This window comes from Centruroides vittatus, unplaced genomic scaffold (genome assembly GCF_030686945.1).
Source record: "Centruroides vittatus isolate TY-2023 unplaced genomic scaffold, ASM3068694v2 scaffold_3046, whole genome shotgun sequence".
Lineage (NCBI taxonomy): Eukaryota > Metazoa > Arthropoda > Arachnida > Scorpiones > Buthidae > Centruroides > Centruroides vittatus.
Genome location: NW_027122699.1, coordinates 1737500 through 1758012, shown reverse-complemented (window position 1 = coordinate 1758012; position 20513 = coordinate 1737500). Strand labels below are relative to the sequence as shown.

At 32.2% G+C, this 20513-nt stretch overlaps 1 protein-coding gene across 3 annotated transcripts in view; it reads right to left on the bottom strand.

The window, feature by feature from the left end:
• Window positions 1-20513, bottom strand: part of LOC136988075 (tau-tubulin kinase homolog Asator-like) — a 70503-nt gene that overhangs the window by 8062 nt on the left and 41928 nt on the right. For all 3 annotated transcript variants that reach the window (XM_067285876.1, XM_067285878.1, XM_067285877.1), the window contains exons 3-5: window positions 19717-19864; window positions 11068-11282; window positions 1007-1177 (exon numbers count right to left, since the gene is read on the bottom strand). In XM_067285876.1, coding sequence (XP_067141977.1) covers window positions 1007-1177; window positions 11068-11282; window positions 19717-19864 — 534 coding nt within the window. The remainder of the gene's footprint in view (window positions 1-1006; window positions 1178-11067; window positions 11283-19716; window positions 19865-20513) is intronic.

Genomic DNA, 20513 nt, shown 5'->3' with positions numbered 1-20513 from the left:
TCCTCCGCTCCGCTATATGTGAATTTAGTAATTTCTTTGTTTGTATTCTCTTTTACCTTCTTTTTATTAGGTACCGAGTACGATCTTATTAACTTTTCAACAATTTCTGTTTTAAATCCTAAGGATCCAGCAATGGTTCTGATTCTATTTAACTCTTGTCACCTGTCGTATATGTTAGAGCAGTAATTAAATGCCCTTTTAATAAGAGCCCTAAATGCCGACAGGTTGTAAGCAGGCAGATCATTGGATGAGGAAGGAATGTACAATGGGTCGTGTGTAGGTTTAATGTATACCTTAGTGACTAAGGTATATTATTCAGGTTTTAGTGTTTTGTTTAGTATACAGTTCCAGTTTGTGTGTAAGTTTTTATGTATGATTTTCTGTTCCTGATGAAGGCCATTCAAACTAGCTGAAAACGTTAGAAAATTTGAATAACAATGAAGGTTTTTGTGTCAGGGTTTAAATATCAATCTTATGAAAAAAAGTAGAGATAAATCAAGAGATGTTGCAATAATTGAGATTAAGGTCAACAGGAAAGCTAAGTTGACAATGATATTTTACCAAAAAGAAATGTCCACGTTTAATGGAGTTTAGCAATGAAGAAAAAATTAACATTAATGTTCAATACTTTTGATTGTAATTGTTAGCTAATTATTGATTGCTTTAACAAACATACATGCATTTCTCTTAATTACAAAAGAAGAATAGTACACTTTTGCTAACTTTTGGAACCTAACCCTGTGTTTTACACTTGTCCTTCGTTTTGTATAGCACAGATTTGCATAACACAACCTTTTTTGGAACCTAACTGTCATGTTATACTGGGATAACAGTATAAATATATTTTGTAGGCTATAATTTCATGGCATTTGAATTAATTATTGTTATAAGTTTTTGAACTAAAAGCAGGCAATATTGCTATAAAAATTATTGAAATTATTTAATTTATTATGATAAATATAACCACTCAATTATATAACATTAGATTATAATTAGAAATATTAACCTTGTTCTTATGGGCATTTATCGAGGCGTAACGGACGGTTCCCCTGAATCCCGCGGCTGCTCTCGGCGGACGTACGTCTCCAGATGTCGTTACGTACTGGCGAGCCAATCCGAAGTCTAGCATGTATACTTTTCGGCAGTTGTGAGGTAAACGTCCCATAGCAAAGTTGGACTGTAACAAAGTTAAAGATTTCTTTAGTTTTTTAATTACATACAGTCATAATTAGATTAATCAAAAAGTAGAATGCAAAAAAATTATGAAGTCTTACAGATGCACAGATATATATTTCAACTGACAACATAAAGAAATCAGTCAATTTGATTGTCAATTTTAAATGTACCAAAAGAGAAAGGAATAGTGTGGCAACCGGTCATAATCACATCCCAGATTATTTATGCCACTCTGTAGTTCTATAGCAGTGTTTGTGAAAATCCATTAGAGACTATCCCAAAACATGAAAATAAATACATTCAGTTATTATAGGATTAATTGAACAATATCCAAACTACAAGTATATTGCAGAGATACTCTGCAAAATCTAGGGTCCGAAAGGCAATTTTGAGAGCTCAGTAAATGTTTAATTTATAAAAACATTTTTATTTTGAATGTGTTAAAAAAAATTGCAATATGTAAAGTTATTTTGAATTAATTTAATTTCATCCTTTCCTCTTCTATAGATGTAGTTATTTGTCAAATTGTCAAAAGTTTAAATACTGAGCCAAAAATTACAAAGGAAAGCTGTGCAAAATAATGATTTCTCAATTCCCGAGTTTCAATATTTGTCACGACACATTAAAACAATTTCCACTAAAAATAAACCTTTGACTAAATTTAAAAATCCTATAATATATCAACTTTACAATTACCAAAAATATAGAATTAGTCGTCAAAAAAATTTTATTTTGTATCATTAAATGTATATGAATGTTTTGTTCTGCATTTGAATATTCATTTATAATTATAACAATGAAAGTACTTATTAATTTTAACGACTGTAATCAGGATTTTATTAAAATTTCTTACAAAATTTTCATGTTTGATTATACAGTATATAACAAAAAAATAAATTAGCAAATCAATAATTATTCATATGCAAAATCTAATTTAAAACTATTTTTTATTCTGCAGATTATAGGCTAACCAAAAGATTAAGAGTTAACAATAGACAAAATTATTCTATGGGGAATTCACAAATAATTCTGACAAAGTAATTAAAAGATTTTATAAATAAAATCATGTAAATTGAACCAAATTAAATATAAATTGTGGAAGAAATTATGTTAATTACAGACTGTCATTGTAGCAGCTTAAACAAGAATGAACAAGAGAATTAATACAATAGTTACAGAAGCAGAAAGAGTATAGTTAGGGGAAAAAACTTCATTTAGCATAATTTCAGACATTATATTCTTATTTAAACAATAAAATAGATTCCACTAATACTTGGAGTTTGACTGCCATCAATGTCCACCATATGCCAGATTTTTGGACAATATTTAAGTTTGGTTTGATGAGATATGGCAATGCAAATCTGGGCAATCTGTCCTTTAGTTATTAGACAGGTGAGTAAAATGTGGAAAGCTCCATGCAGACAGCTCTCCAGTTGGGTGTAAACCAACCACCAACTATCAATGTTTGGTGGTTTCATCCACTCGACCACCACTGGGGACCATAATTAGGTGATGCATCTGCACGGTAAGCAGAAGTTGAGGGTTCGAGCCCAATGTAAATTGTTTTCTTCCAGAATATTCAAAATTAATTTATAAATCATCACTACTGATGACTAACTACTTACTTTTAAACCAAATTAAACAATTTGGTTAATAAAATCGGTATAATTATAGCCCAAAAAAATCCAGTGTATAGATAATTGGATATTAACAAATTTATCCCATTGGCTGGGATGATGTACATGCATTTTTAATGTTAAAATGTTAATGTTAGGTAGGTATTACACATATCTATTTTAGGTTTTTAAAATATGTTCAATCTTCATTTAAATTTTAAGAATGTTCTTTCTATTCCATTTGAATTTTAAGCTGATGATCTAATTCAGGAAGAAAACATTTTGAAGCCAGCATTATACAGTTTTATGTAAATAAACTACTTCCAATCTGTAAAAAACATACCTCGATTCTTTCTTGACTATAGCGTCTAATTGAATCAGCCTGAAGAGGATAGTTGTAAACTATCAAAAGTACTTGCAATTTTTGAATAAAACATTGGTTTTAATGCCATAGGACAGTATACGTTACATCATAACGTTACACTAGAGAATTCTAAATTCGTATTCTTATTAGGTTGTAAATACCCCTGTAGAACGAAGTCTGCAGGGCTAGACAAGAAAAGAAAAAAAAAAAACGAACAAGTCGGCTTAACAAGTATTTGTCATTTAAATTAATTCAGTTTTAATACAATAGCGATAATTACATACAACGCGGACTATCACAAAATTGACAAGGGGCACGTGATATACGAGTATATAATCAATTGCCACACACGTTTACACACTTTCTCTCTTTCCTCCTTCGGGTTTCGGGAAGTTTAATGACAAGTGGAAAAATAGGGCGACGAATGGCGCGTAACAAAGAGAAAAAGAAAATTACAAACTAATATTACTCATGACAATTTTACACCGCGTACAGATAATTGAAACAAAAACTAATCTGGTTGGACGAGTCCTCCACCAGTCGTTTATCTCTTGACTAAGTTGTATTCCACTGTTGCGTTGTCCTCAGTTGGACGCAAACGGATTTTCCTATCTTGTCTTCCTTCCGTTCTCGGACCTCCCACACTTGGCGCCTCGATCTTGTGTCCACACGTGGCCAGAACACCGTTGGTGTCTGGCCACGTGTGGACACAACACTTTTCCAAAAACCAAAAAGTGTCCTAAAACGTGAAGTTCCTCAATTTATATTTCCCGCTCTCTGGAAGTCTGCTTCATTTACTGTCCCACTCTGGACCAATCAGGAGGTTCTTCACATACCCTATGGTGACATCATCACAAAAATCCACGCGACATGGTACAAACCAAGAAAACCAGATATATACAAAAAGGAAACCGAGAAAATAAAATAATAATAATAATACATAGTCGCGTAGCACTACAAGGTTATTCTTATTTAGGTTTATGATAGGAATAATAATGGTCTTTTTCATATAGTCAGGGAAGTCACCTGTTTTCTAAACAAAGTTATATATACTAAGGAAGCCAATTAATGCTACATTTTGAGATTGTGGAGAGTTTTATGTGATGATGTCATTGCCAGAAGTATTAGACTTCTCAGCAGAAATAGCTTTCTTGTAGTCAATAAGGTTAAAAAGAAAGATTGGCCTGTTGGAAACAGTGAGAATAAGTGGGAGATGATGATGATGTGAGTACTTTACATCTTTTTCAATCTCCAACATCTAATTATTTTCTCTCTTTTTACTGAATCTCTTAACACTTTTATTAATCTAAGACAACTAGTCTTTATTGACCTTTATCTCACTTGAAATAACTTTATTGTTCCTATACATGTTCCTATTTACCAAAATTAAATCTATCAAAACTTTGCCTATGCTACTTTTTTCCTTTGCTATCAAGCATTCCTCTCTTTTTTTTTTAAAAATAATTATTTTTAATTGCTAAGCTGTTTGCAAAGACCGAGTCTAATGTGTGGGATTGCGAAGATCCTTGGGGTTGAAGATCGCAGGTGTGGGTGTTTGATTACCACAAAAGAATGGAGACGAACGAGAAATACACTTAGAACTAACTTTATGTACAAAAATTTTATATACAATGTCAACGTCTCCACAAAGTTGGCACATACGTAGCACAAGGCGGTTCACAAAACAAAAGTCCTTCGGCGAGAAGACAAAGAGTTGAACAAATCCAATCGGTTCAAATAAAAAAACTATTTGTTCCGTGAGGTTATAAACCAGCTACCGATTCACTTGTCTAAATATTATATCGTACTTCCGATTTCTCCCTTGGATGGAAACGGATTACCAAAACCAGGAACTTCCGCACACACAAAGAGAAGGAAAACTTGTTCACCCCTATGCACACAGCACTTGTGAAAAATCGTTCTTTTCTCAAACACCAGGAACCAGAATGGGACGTTGCCAGCCCCTCACACTTTACATATCATGCCCACCGCCAACATAGTACTGCCATAACGATGATGATAGTGAATATATACATATAGTGAATACTGAATATATACATATATATGAAAAAAAAAAAATAATAATAATATTTTACAATTTTAAGTATATCACACGTACAGAAATAGATAAAATAAAACAAAAATGATAACAATCAGAACATAAGGTAACCCGACAATATACAAGAATGACACAAATGCTACTTCTCCCTCTTATCTCCAAAACCTACTCCTCTATGAATGCTCTCATATCCTACTTTATCCTTACCAGTGGCGTGCCGTGACATTTGATGATAGGGAAGCTGTGTTTCTGTAAGAAGCCGACTTTCAGGGGCAATCAATTAATTGCGCGTCAGGGCCCGTTCGTATTCGTTTGTTCGATAAGCCAGTAAAAACCGTATACTTCTTTAAATGTATTTTTAATAGATTATCCGACGTACTTAATAAATAAGAAAGTTCAATATAATTACCTTCGTTATTAGATTCAATAAATTTCCTATACCCTCTAAATGCCAATTCTCGCTTTGAGAAAAAACATATAACATCTATTAATTTAGATATATCTATTAATCGTAATCATAATTTTCAATATTTATTTTATATCGTCTACCAAAGTTAAATTCTATTCCTCTTTGATTTCCAAATTGCTTCAATTTTACGAAAGAATCGTCATTCGTCATAAATTTTATCGTCAAAATGTCGAAATTTTTTTGTCGACGTATTTATATTTAATTTAGGCATCGGTCTTTCTCTTTTAATAATGTTTTCTTTTTCATTATACGGTCTCGAGCCAAAACTTTTTTAAAATAAATTTTTGAATCACTAGCCACGATATAAGGGCTAAAATTAAAATTATAAAAAAAAACTTACTTGGTAAAACAAAATGTGTGATGCTTAGTAAAAAAAAATTCTTTAATTGTATGAATATACTTTTAAAGAAACTTATAATTAAATATAACTTTGCAAAGAAATGTACATAAAAATAACAAAATATTCTTTACTTTTTAAATCTTAAAACAATCCACTTACAAGTTAGTGAAATAGCTCCCTACGAGTGACTAATGAATGGAATCGGAGACGGTCCAGATAGGTGTGCGTGTGCCAAATCCCGAGGGTGCCGATACCGGTCAATGTCAAATGCCTCTTTTGTCGCATTCACTAGTATATCTCAAAGGACGCGACGGGTTGTTGTAGATTTTAAACGTTTCTCGCCGTAGCCGTAAAAATCTAAATATGTTAAACTTAACAGATTGTCCGTCGTTCGTTTTCTAACTAATTGGTTTTAGGACCGAGTGTTCGCGGAAATTTCCAAAATTTACAACTTTTCGGTCACTCTCATTGAACTGGAGAAATTTCTGTCTTTATTACATCTAATATTACGAAGAGATCAGATCCCACTGTACTCGGCAAGAAATTGGTTCACTTAAGCTTCCGTTTAAGTAAAATTTCGGCTCTTTCATCAGGGTTTTATATATGTTTCTAATTCCCTAATCGCTTAATTATTTAACTACTACTTAAGTAGAAATAAGTTGAAACTGGTTACTTTGTACCTGAATATCTGTAGTCTTGGGAAAACAGTGGAAAGACAAATTTTTATGACAACGGATACATAAATCGTAAATTTAAGGAAAATAAATTCTAGAGCTTTTTTTTGTACCATTGCACGTCTCATTCATTAAATTTGGTTGTAAATAATGCTGCCAAAGTAACAGTTAATTTTTAACACTGTACTAGAATTGTACACGTTTTTCTCCATCCCCTTACGGATGGGACATACTAAATCGTAATATCACCAGTTTAACATTGAAATCCGTAAGTAATATAAGATGGGAGAATGGAATAAACGCAAAATAAATATATCAAATATTTTAATGGATTTTTTTAAAACTCCCGTCAACTATACGGAACTATCGTAAAAACATGCCAGTAAATTCCTATCGATTGGGTTAAGTTATAAATCTAGTCTAGGGTGGGCAACCTTTTTTATAACGTGGGCCAGAATAAATTTTACGTTTTTCCCGCGGGCTGTAGTAGTCAATTGACGCCTTCTTGTGACTCGTAATTTTTTGTCTGCAAATATGAAATAAATAAATAAAAAGTTAATTACTACATTTATTTCTCTTATCGTTTTCGAAAATTACAAAGAATTGGAAAAATAACTATTAATTAGTTATTTTTCCAATTTAATAATCTATTAAAGATCTCGCGGGCCGGATAGAAACTTTTCGCCAGCCATAGCTGGCCCGCGGGCCGGAGGTTGTCCGCCATTGATCTAGTCTGCTCGTGATTCACATAATCGGGCGAGGGTGGCCGAATATCTAGCAGGCAGCTAACAGTCCACAATCGCTCTGGGATATAAAGTCGGACTCTTTACGCGTGTGTCGCTTCTACCAGCTAAACCGTGACGTTGGTGCTCTGTAAAGCGCATGTGCCAATGCCTATAATCTGGCTGCTTGGAAGTTGACAGGCAGGTGGCTAACAGCCCACAACCGCTCCGGGATATAAAGTAGGACTCTTTATGCATGTGTCGCTTCTACCAGCTAAACCGGGTGAGGTTGGTTCTCTGTAAACCGCATGTGACAATGCCTATATAATCTGGCTGATTGGAAACTGACCCGGTTTCGACACTCTTTCTGCCACCGAATCATTTGAATATACAATAGCAATCTTATCGTTTTTTCACATGTAGTATAGAAATTTGTAAAAGATACATAATGCAGTTATAATAAAATATTAATTTTAATTAATGCAAAGTACGTTAAAATATGAAAATTTATATTTTATAAAATACAAGGGAAGGTCGTTGGAAAGTGGAATCGGCGCTTCCATCGCTTCCAATGACGGCACGCCACTGATCCTTACCTATGTTTGCATTAAAATTCCTCCTACTGCTATCCTTTTATTTCTACTTATACTTTTGATGACCTTGTCAAATTTATCCCAAAATTCCTCTTTGTTCCTTATATCTTGGGACCGCCAGCGCCAGAAATTGAGAACGCTGTCTGGCAACACTTTCTAACAAGAGTTGGCTGGCAATGTGAAGAAAGAAAAAGCAGGCGAAAGTTCGTTATTTTTCACCCGAGTGTCACCCGAGGATGTAGACGTGGCTCTGATGTTATTTAATAAAATTTTGTTACTGTTCATGTGTGACTGTTTAGCATCAGTATTTAAAGATCAGTGGGATTGAATGACAAAATCTTAATTAATCTGTGCTGCATAAGCACTTATAATACTTAATGGTACTTCTCTCCATTGGTACTTTTCATGATTTATTCTCTCATTAACCCTTTTAACTGATACAATGTTCTCTCTAAATTTCTTGTCTAATGCTACAACTCACCATTCCTTTTCCTATTATCCTCTCTTACATATATTAACTTCTATCTTTCTCTTGATGTCCCTTAATTTATTACCTTTCCATCTTGTTTTCTGTATGTAGTAGTTATAGGCATTCTGATAATTTTCTTAAAATGGGTTTTACCATGTATATTTTTGAAATTTATGATTAATAATGCTAGATGTAACAATTACTACAAGGAGTACTTTATAAACCCAGGCAAAGCTGTGTATAACAAGCTAGTTTTTGATAAATCAGAAGTTGAAAATTTTCATTATTTGGATAATTTACATCAGAAATATCTAACTGGTATCCTTCCGGATCATATTTAAGTAATTATGATTACAATTATAAGTTATCATCTTTATTGGTTTATAAATATATTAATGTGTTTAAGTAAAATTTTTCATAAATTCAGTTAAAATAAGTATAAACTCAATCTTTACACACCGGAAATTCATACAAAAAAATACACTTACGTAAAAACCAGATAACCGGAGTGGTCGGTATTCGGGTCGCAAACGTTTTCGTAGCCTCGTCTAGGCTCTTCTTCAGGCTTTGTAGTAATAAATCTGACGGAATTCGAAACACGGTTCTTTCCAAAAGGAATATATTCGAAATTCAACGATCAACGTAGATTTATTACTACAAAGCCTGAAGAAGAGCCTAGATGAGGCTATGAAAACGTTTGCGACCCGAATACTAACCACTCCGGTTATCTGGTTTTTACGTAAGTGTATTTTTTATAAGTATAAACATTTTTTAATTGAAAATCTAAAAATGAATATTAAATATATTAAAAACATTTTTAAATTATATCATAAAGTGAACTAAAATACACTTTTTCCAATTACTGTAACATCAGAAGTCAAATTAGAATTAATCAAAATATCATCAAAGACAATAAAAAAACTGGAATTTTCATAATCTAACATTTTGTTATAAAGTATTAGATATATAATTTTTAAAATTTTTTTACACTGTTATTTCAAAAAATCATTACAGTGCAAATTTTCTACATTACATTGTAATAGTCTGAAATCTATTTACGATGCTATTAATAAAATTAAGATTTCTCAAAATGGACTAAATTTAAGAAAAATTTTCTTGAATTTAATTTATATTTAGTCTAATTTATTAATTTTCTCATTAACTACAAAATTTCAATTTGAATTCTTAATGGTTATGACTTGTCTAATATAGTTTTTTAACTGTAATCAACTTCAATCTGCATAAGAATAAGAGGTTAAAAGGATTAAAAAGAAAAAATCCCACTTCGATCCAATACTAACTTGCAATTCTTAACTTAGCACATTGAAATTCATCTGCTAACTTTCCACTTAATTCAAACTTCAATTAAAGTTTTATAATACATTTACAGCATACTATTCTATATGGGCACGTAGATATTTGTGAAAAACAATGTTTTTTGGAAGATGCATCATTAAAACTTGATCTTTCAAACCCTCATGAATAAATACTGACTACTAGTTCATTACCTTAAAATAAGTTGTTGCAGTTTGTATTCTTACATATCATGGGGACAATATTTAAGGATTCTACATTATTATACAAATGAAAATATTTAAAATTATAATTTAATTTAATTTTTGTTAGATATTATCATCAAATAGTACATGAAAGCTAAACAATAATTATTTATTGTCATCATCACAATGCTGGGTTGCAATTTTTAATCATAATCTTAATTTATTCAATTTAAAATATATGTTCTCCATCTCAAATTTGTAGTGTTTTGCTCATGTACAGTACATCATACCTTTCCTGATAACAACAGCGTCATGCTGGTCATCCATGTAAATTCATTCATGGAAAAATTTTTGAATCGAATTCACGTGACTTCCAGTTTAGACCAGAAGTTCATTTATTGAGGCTTCCTGCCCCTAAGCTTTCCACATCTAGTCTTGACTTTATCTAACATCGTTCTTCGAGATTAAGGAAGGACAGATGGATGACGGCGGGAATTTATAGGTCTACAATTTTTTTAAATTGCAGCCCAATAACCAACAACTATCGTACCAGTTCTATCTTTATTAGGTTATTTAAAACTGTTTTGTGATCTAAGTCCTTAGTACTTTCAATAATCTTTGGCTTATTTTTGGCAGATTTGTATCAAGCTCTGACCAACACTTAAAATGAATTCTCAAAGATGAACCAAGCAGCCTGAAACTATTTAAGCAGCCTAGGAACTATTTAAAGTTATTTTGATGTTTGTGCTCCAATGAAATGGGACCTGGTGTTAGTGTTTTGATTTGATAAATGAAGAAAAAATACCTAAAATGTATATGAGAAAATTTGCATAGTTTAACTCTTTTCAATTGGTATACAAATTTAAAATTAGACCTAATTAAACTGTAAAGCTTCTCTCCATTAATCATGTTAAATACACTCAGCCATTATGAATAAAACTTGCACAAAAATATTTATCTATATGTAGCACTTTAAATTATGATCCATAATTGATTAAATAATCATAAATCATACTTTATATTATTTAATAAATCTTATTTCAGATGTAAAAATTCTAATTAAAACTTTGTATATGTATTACTTACAGGTTTAATGTCTCTGTGGAGGAAACCAACATCGTGTATACTTTCTATAGCTCTTAGGATCTGTAGTCCTAAACGCAACGTAGTGCTTAAGCTGAAGGCACCACGAGGCTGGCTTCGTCGCAGTTCTGCCAAGTTTTTTCCTTGAAGCTGCATGACCACATAATTGAATCTGTCGTTACGTCCGCAACCGATAAAACGGCACACATGCTCTTTACCTGAAAGATAATGCGATATATATATTTTGTTTCAGAAAAAAAATATTTAAAACAAATTATGAATAACTAATTGCACCAATGTAAATTAAAAATAAAACAAATTAAAGTGATTTTTATTTAATGGGATTAACATTGTCGATGATAAATTATTTTAATAGAATTTTATCAGTTTTAGCACATCCAAACTAACAATTAACATATATGACAAGAAAGTTAGCATATATGAAATTCAAAATATATAAATCATCACAAAAGTATAATTAACAATCATAAACTCAAATGATTATCCTTATAGTTACATAAAATAAACGTCTTCTACTATTAACACTGTAGTGAGTGATACAACGTCACAACAAAAATCTTATAACAGTGTTGTATTCGACAGAAAACCAACTAATGTTTTTGGCCTCCAACTAATATTTTGCCCATCCGCACATCACGGTTTTTGATTTCGTGTCCCTTTTCCCTTTGATTCGTCTCCAACCATGCTTCTGTGCTCTTAGAGACCTTCTACTTGGCGAGAAGGATGTGCACCGGCATCATAAGCAGATTTTGGAGCTTGCACATCTCTTGTGCTACACCTTGGTTTTCCAGTTTAACACCACCACTTACTTACAAAGACAGGGTGTACTCATGGGCAGCCCCCTTTCAGACCTGTGAGAGTTGGTGCAGCAGCTAGAGGGGAGGGTATTGCCCAAATTCTTACCAAGCATCAGTGCGTATAGAAGATATGTTGACGACATCTTTATACTTTGGAAAACCAAACCAAATGTCAATGAGTTTTTGTCGTGTATGAACAACAACGCGTATGGTCTTACCCTTAATCTTGACCAGTTTAGTAACTCTCAGGCCAATTCCCTGGATGTTTGCATACACCTGGCAAAATAGAAATGAGCGTTTACTACAAACTGGACCACGGGCTGCTAGTTATCCAGGTGAACTCGTCTGACCCCTTTTCTTACAAAATCGTGGCTTTACGCGCTTTAACCAAGTGGGCCATCACGCATCATACCAACAAGTGCGACACCATGGTAGAGCTTCAACACATAGAAAAGATTGCGATCCAGCATGACTACAATAAAGTCTTGGTTCACGGCTTGGTCTGCGCCTACACCAATCGTCTTCCATGTAGCGTTGTGGGCGCCTGGTATACGGCAGGCAGCACCCAACATCCCGTTATGGATGGCAGGTGCACGGTTGTCCATTTCAGTCAGCATCTAGACCCCCTATACAGGGAGATTGCTAGACATAATCGCACGAGGATCGCGTACAGGAGAACAGGCATGATTTACAAGCTGCTATGCAATGCTAAGGACAAGATAAATCTTAACAGAGCCCCTGGGGTTTACTCCGTTCCCATCAGGGATGATAGGTTTGGAAAGGATTTAGTTTATATTGGTTCAACCATGTGTTCAATTCAAAAACTGTTACAAGAGCATCAAGCTGACCTTAAAAACAACAGGCACACTACCACCCTGGCGACGTAAGTTACCGACCTGGAAATTCGGGCAGACTTCCGGAACACTAAATTAATCTGGCAGGCATTTCGAAACGATCACATACAGCACCTGGAGGCCTGGGAGATATATAAAGCCAACGTTGAGGACACCTGTATCAAGTTTAAGGACGAGGAGATGATTGCGCATGGGTGGAGGTACCTGTTCGAGGAATTCGAACTGAGCCAAGCGGAGGGGTGAAACACAATACATACTATGTTTATAACTCGGGCAACATTGTTCTGGCGAGTCTGGAGGGGGATGACATTTAGTTCTCAACCTGAAGAAGGCCTTGGTGGAAGCCGAAAATGTTAGTTGGTTTCCTGTCAAATACAACACTGTTAAAAGGTTTTTGTTGTGATGTATTATATTTACATAGTTCAAAACTACACAAGTGATATTATACAACAGCATTTTTTGTTAGAGTATTAAGTTTTTCATTAATATATAACTAGTGTTCATTAAGGAGTTATAATTGATTAGAAGAAAGGAATGAGTTTGTTAGAAAGAGAGAGAGAGAGAAATGAAAAGTAGAGTGCAGATACAGAAGAAATTAACCTGGGTATTAGATTTTGATTTTAAAAAGTTTTTTTAATTATGATAAATGAATAATAATAAGAAAGATCACAATACAATTCAATTGAAAAATAAAATAATTTTTCAATTGTATTCTGAAATTTAAATGAAAATTATTCCAATTTCTAACTCTATAATTTTATACTCTATTCTACAAATTGTCTCGAAGTTCTATTTGTATGCTGATGTTGGACTAAAATAGTCTGAAAATGTTAAAAATTATTTGGTTTCCTGTATTTAGCAATTACTTTCAAAATATTTAGATATTTATTTTCACTATTTTGTTGCATTCAATCTTCTTACAAAATAAAATGTATGAATGAAGTAACTTTACTTTAAATATCACTATGATAATTTTCATGCCAAATACTATGTAAATAATGCTGTACTCAGTGTAGTCTTCGTATCGTTTAACTTTACTTTATCTCACAGTAGACTTTCTCTCTTACTTCCCTTTGTGGATAATGTAAAGTTATTTCTTTTGATTCAAAATATGATACACTGTCCTCAACATGAATAAAACTAGCATCTACTACAATAAGATGATCCTTTAGAAAACACAAGATGAAAAACTCAAATCATACTATAAAATATCTGAAAGTGAAAACTAGATATCAAAACAAAGATAAAGATTACTTGTAGTTCAAATGAAGTTCTTATGACTCCATATGGAATTCTCAGAATGACAAAAACAGAAACGAATACACTGAAAGTAAGAAATGTATTTCTCTGTGTCAGACATGACAAGAGAAAATGGATGGTTCACACTGTTAGAATGGACTAAATAGCAGACAATAAAAACTCAAGGGAAGGAGAGACCAGGGATATTTGAGAAAAACTAAGCACCAATAACAAATAGAATTTTCATTCTGGGAGGGTTAAGTGGGACAGAACATTGTTTTGATAGGGTGAATGTTATTTGCACATTTTATCATCAAACAAACTAATTTTTAAAATTAAGCAATATATTTTCAGAAATATAGGCCTATATAAGCAATACAAAAGTTAGAATGTATAATTACTTGGAAATTAATCAATTCTATTTAAAAAGCTTCCTAATAATGGTCAGTATAGGTAGATTTGAATAAATTAATTTGGGGTGGGCAAATGGGCGAGTGAGGCGATTTTAGGATGAGCTGGTACCTACTCTTGCTTTATCCTTGTGATGTTCATGCTTAGCACACATTGAAAACTAAGAACAGGCTAGAAAGCCTAATCCTGTTAGCTTTTCAAAAAGTTTTAAGTTTCCATTATTGATTTATATTTTCTAAAATTTTTTCTTTACCATTCATCAAAACAAAATGAATTTAAATATCAAATTGTATTTATTACATCATCAATTCACTGTACAAGAATTTTATTTACTGGGTATTAAAAATTTAAGAATATAACAATGTTTTTGATTTATTAATAAAAAACATATATATTTAATAAGACAAAGCCAATTTTGATTTGTTTCTTGTTACATATTAATATAAACCATTTTATTATTAATATGTAAACATTTGTTAATCTACAAAAAATTTACTAGAAAACTGCTTTCCAGCTCCTAGTATCTGAAGAATATTTTCCAGACAGTACACATTCTCCAAAATATTTCACCATTTGTCATTCAAAGCAATGACTAAGTTGGCTTTGTTTTAGATGATTTCACCTCATATATATTTGACAATCCAATTTGTCTTATAAATTCTCATGACATCAATGTCAAAACTTTAATCTCATCAAGAATCAAATCAGTCTGAGCTAATTTGAGACTTTTTGGATATATTCTCAAAACAGTTTCAAATAACATAATGTAAAGAATTGTCCTGTTGATAAAAATATAAAAATAATCAGATTACTATGCCAGAATATTATCCATTAAAACAAGAAATTACTACTGTCTATCATTGTTAAACAGTTATTATACCGCAAGAACTTTCGTCATTTTACCAATGTCGTCTTCAGATGAAGAACGTAACTTTTAAACATTATAATAAATTTTAAAAATGGAACATTAAACATTCAAAAATGGAATACAAATTTTCAAATGCAATGTTAAATATTCAAAATGGAATTTGACTTTTCTCAGTTAAATTTAAACTAACATAGGCATGAGGACGGCACATGCATAGAAATAAATTAGTATGAAATAATAATAAGATTAGATACAATGATAATATAAACTTTTACATGCTATTAAGTAAATTTAGAATTACAGCAAATATAATGCTAAATTTCTAATTCTGCCATCTGAGCTGGTAGTATCACTAGGTTTGGAAACAAAAGCAGCAATCAACAAAACGTTAAACGTGTCACCATCCAACATGTTTCAGTTCTACAAAATCGACATTGTCTCTCTCTATCCATTCCATCAGTTCCCACTTTGAAGCAGTAATGCTAGCTAATGCCCTGTTGCTAAAAAACAATTTGCTCAACAAGTGTTAGAAATATGTGATGCACTACTATTAACCCTTATGCAATCATTTGTCGATATGTTGTCAAGCAGGTATTAATGACATCAATCACTTGATGATTCGTCGTCAATCTAAAAATGTATGATTCTTACAAAACATTCCATTCATAAATGGCACTACACTACTGTACATTATTCTGTACACTGTGTTTTACATATTTACTACCAGATAGCATTTTATTTTCAAGTACAGTAAGACCCCGCTTAACGCTGGGGATGCGTTACTAGATGACAAAGCGCTAAATGAAACAGCATTAAATGAGGTCATTTTAACATAGAGTAAACAGGGAAAGGGGAACACATGGCCAAAAATAAAGAAATTTTACTTTAATTTTAAGTTATTTTTATATTAATTTGCATAATACATGTTAAATAACACAAACATATGCACACAGAAATGTAAAGTTCACTTTTTGTGACGAAGGTCCTGGCTCTTCTGAAATTCTTGTTTTTTGCAATAAAGTCATGTAGTTTCATTTGTTGCTTTTGGGTTCTTTGTTTTCAAAATCTCTATTTTCCAGTTTACTTGAATTCCTTGTTCTGCCAGTTCTTTAAGGTCACTGTTGGTATGGCTCTCACCAGAAATCTGCAGTAACTCCTCAATATCCTGTTTGTCTACATCTAGTCCTTCTGTATTGATTAGGTTGACAATTTGGTCAACCTAACGACACAGTGATAGGCTCTTCTCATTGAGAATTCTTGGATACTTCCAGCCACAACTTCTTCCACAGTTCATTCATGCAGTTACCAGTTAATTCTTGCCAAGCGATATCGGTATTGCCTATGGCATCTGTGATGTTATATTTTTTTCCAAAATTGCACCAAACAAACATAGATTTAAGGGAAGTGTGACGCTATGATGAATTTTGCTGATTTCTGTAACTAATGACAATATCGAATTTTGTTTGATCTGACAATATTCCAGCATTTCGAAACTGGGCCTCTATCTGAAGAAACCAAATGCGGGGGGGGGGATCTGGTTTCCAAAATGGCAGCACCTTGATGGTAATACGTGCATTTCAGTCCTTTGTTCTGGACTAAGCTTAACGGTTCTCTCCTTCATTTACGTCTTCGTGTCCTTTTTTTTATGATCACGTCTGGTTCAGCAGTTTAGTAGTGTAGCTAAAGTCGATACATGAGGCGGAATTGGCATGGGTTTTGTCCTACCTTGTCTGATGTTCACATCAATCTCAACCATGTGACCCGCGTCTTTTGTTCTGTTGGTGAGGATTAACTGAGACCCTGATCCAGGCAAATAATTTACTTTATTTAGATCGGTTATGAGATATTTACAATAATATTGAGTTATAATACAAATCCAAGATCAGTGATGCTGTCGAATCCAAAAGGTTAGTATAGAACGAAAAAGTCTCTCTTCTTGTTGGAATCCAGGAGTAAAGTGATGGTGCCCTCTACCCTACAGTATCACTTTTAAGGAAGAGGCAAACATCTCGCATGCCTGGCAGTCCTTTTTTGACAATCCCAACAACATTAAAAAATAGAAAATCAACTAATTCACTTATGATTTAAAAATGTATTCGTTAATTTTTTATTTCAATTTTAACTGTAATGTTAACACCCAGGTGTGATTTTTGTTGTATACTGGTTATAAGGTTTACACTTCTGACAATTTTAAAATATTTAAATTTGAACATCCTGCATTCTAATTCTTTCAAACATTTTTGACCCGATGCAGATCCTAATTGGATTGAAAACGTTTGTCACAACCTGTTTATTTTAAATATATTTTTATGCTGGTAGTTTTTCAAGGTTTTGTGGTGTTATTTAATAGTCTATAACCAGCTTTGTGAAGATTCAGTTATCTACTTCTATCCACTCTACTTAATATGTAAGGAATTACAGATTATAGCAAAAGCAACCTGTGAAGCAGGATATACGCACGCAAAATTTAAATATATCAATAAATGGGTACATATGTCGCAGCATTAAATGCAGAAAGACAGAAGATTATATTTATAACTCCTTCCATTCCATACCTAAAGCCTATTTCATTATGCATCACCAAAATTTTTAAGAAATATGGGTTTATCCTTCCGATTAAATCGCAAATAACCTTGCATAGGTTATTTCCGATTAGTGTAGTAGTGATTTTAGTGTGTGTAGAGTGTTAATTAACTTGTGTTAAAGGTGATTTCTTTTAATAAAGGTAAAAAAAATATGGATAACTAAATTTTTAAAAATATTATATACCATTATTATATATATATTATAAGAAGCATTTGCTGTGTTAGCCATGCCTACTGAAACAAAAAAAAACCTTGCAAATAACCTCTGCAATGAGAGAGATGTATTTTCCACACTAGAAAAATTGGGAGTTTATTTGCTTCCACTACAACAGCCAGATAGCGATGCAAATATTTTTACATCAGGGCCACAACAAAAAAGTTACAAATTCGTCTTACTGAATATCAGAACAATATTCATAACAAATGCCCTACAGAACTTTCTAGGAGTGGGGTGGAAAGAAATTGTGTGCCAAAATGGAATGAGACTTCACTGCTAATGCAATGCGTTGACAAAAATCTTACTTTTATCTGGGAGCCATTATTTATAGAGAGGTTGGAACCCTGTAATAAATCTATATTGGATCTCTCAAAAATTTGGGTATCACCTTTTAAAAGTTTAAACATTTAATATTTAGGTTGTCAGTTAGTTTAAATTTAATTTTGAAAAGTTAAATTCCATTTTCGAATATTTAATATTCCATTTTTATCATAATGTTCCAAAGTTATGTTCTTTGCCTGAAGATGATATTGATAAAATGTCAAAAGTTCTTGTGGTATAATAAAAAAACTGTTTAATGCTGATAGACAGTAGTTATTTCTTGTTTTAATTAATAAAAATATTTTATCATGAATTAAAACAAGAGATATCATAAAAGAATCATATTACAGTTGAGTCTGCTTAACAGAACACAGGCTAGCAGAGCAGTCCATTTAAATGATTGCCATGTTGGTGGAATTTTTAGAGCAATAATCTACATTAGGAAACATTATTTTTAGATAGATTTATAATGGTTTACCTTTAATCTTATGATATACCACCACCCAAGGTACATGGTAACAGCACTCTGTACACTGTGGTTTATGTTATGTGAAGATTGGTGAAACCTTCCATTGGTCAGATTTTTAATGTGTCAACATTCAAAAGATCTTTTACAGAATCATAATGAACAGGTTTTATTGGATGCACAAAAGAAGTAATTACATATTAAAGAAGTATCATAAAATATATGTGAAGAAACAGCACGGGTGACATAGGCCCTATATATCCTCATCTTGATGGAACAAGGAAGAGGTGATTAACAATCAGATTTTAGATATCACTCGATCTTAGTTGGAGGTACTGTACTTATTTGTTTTTATATTATATGTCCCATTAGAGAGCATTCAGAAATATTAAAGCAAGAATATTCGTATCTTTTAGCTAGGCCACCTACTGTATTTCTGGGAAAAAGTGAAATTACTTGTAATATTACTAGTAAATATACCTTATTTAATGATTATTTGATACAATAATAAAATTTATGATATAAAAAGAAAACCAATAAGTAAGTAGACTGGAGTAAAACTATGTAATAATGAATTTTAACATTTCCAAATATGTCATAAGTTACATGGAACTCCTGAGACATGAAATGGAGAGCATCAAATACCATTTACAACACTCTGGGTGATCTAGTTACTTTGAATAAGAGAGCATGATATAGTGATCCCGAAGGTATTCTCAAGTGGACTCGACTATAATTAGTTTTCGATTGCAAAATTTAAAACAGTTTACTTTGTTAATGTTTTAATAATTTTAGTTATTAATTTCAATTCTGAATTTACAGATATACAATTTCAATTAAAAATCAAGATTTAAAATAAAAATTAAATCATACCTTGTAATTTTTTGAGCACTGCAACTTCCATTTTGAGCACCTGTTTTGCTTGCTTTGCAGACTCTAACTTGAGAGCCACCAATTCTTTCGTGACTAGATCTAAGCCTTCGTAAATTTCCCCAAATCCACCACCTCCAATTTTTCTTACCTGAAAATTGGGCAAATATTGTTATGTTTATGAGACTAACTTAGAAATTTTTCAAGTGAATACAACAGACGCCTGTATGATGTAGGGAATATATTCTGCATTATAGGAAATCGCATTATACAAGACATGCATTATCAGACAATTTTATGCAAGTTAAAACTTGTCTCTGAATTCCAGCACTGATCGCATATTGCTAAAGAGATGTATGTTAATTTCAAATGTGATTTTATTGTGTGTAGAGTTCTCTGCACACAAAGCTAGAACTACTTAAAAACAGTAACACAGAAAAAAGTGATTTAATTGCTAGAAACAAAGTGTGAAAGGTTTTTTTTGTGTTACTGTGTGTAGAGTGTTAATTAACTTGTGTTAAAGGTGATTTCTTTTAATAAAGATAAAAAAAAAAGTACAAGTAACTAAATTTTTAAAAATATATACCATTATTATATATATATTATAAGAAGCATTTGCTGTGTTAGCCATGTCTACTGAAACAAAAATCGCCAGAGAAGTCAAGAAGAAAATGTATACTTCTGGATGACAAAATTAAAAATTTGTATGAGCACTAGTCTTAATTTTTTTGTCATGTATGAATTTGTGTTATAGGGGACTGCATTAAACAGGAATTCACTGTATTTTAGACTATGAAATG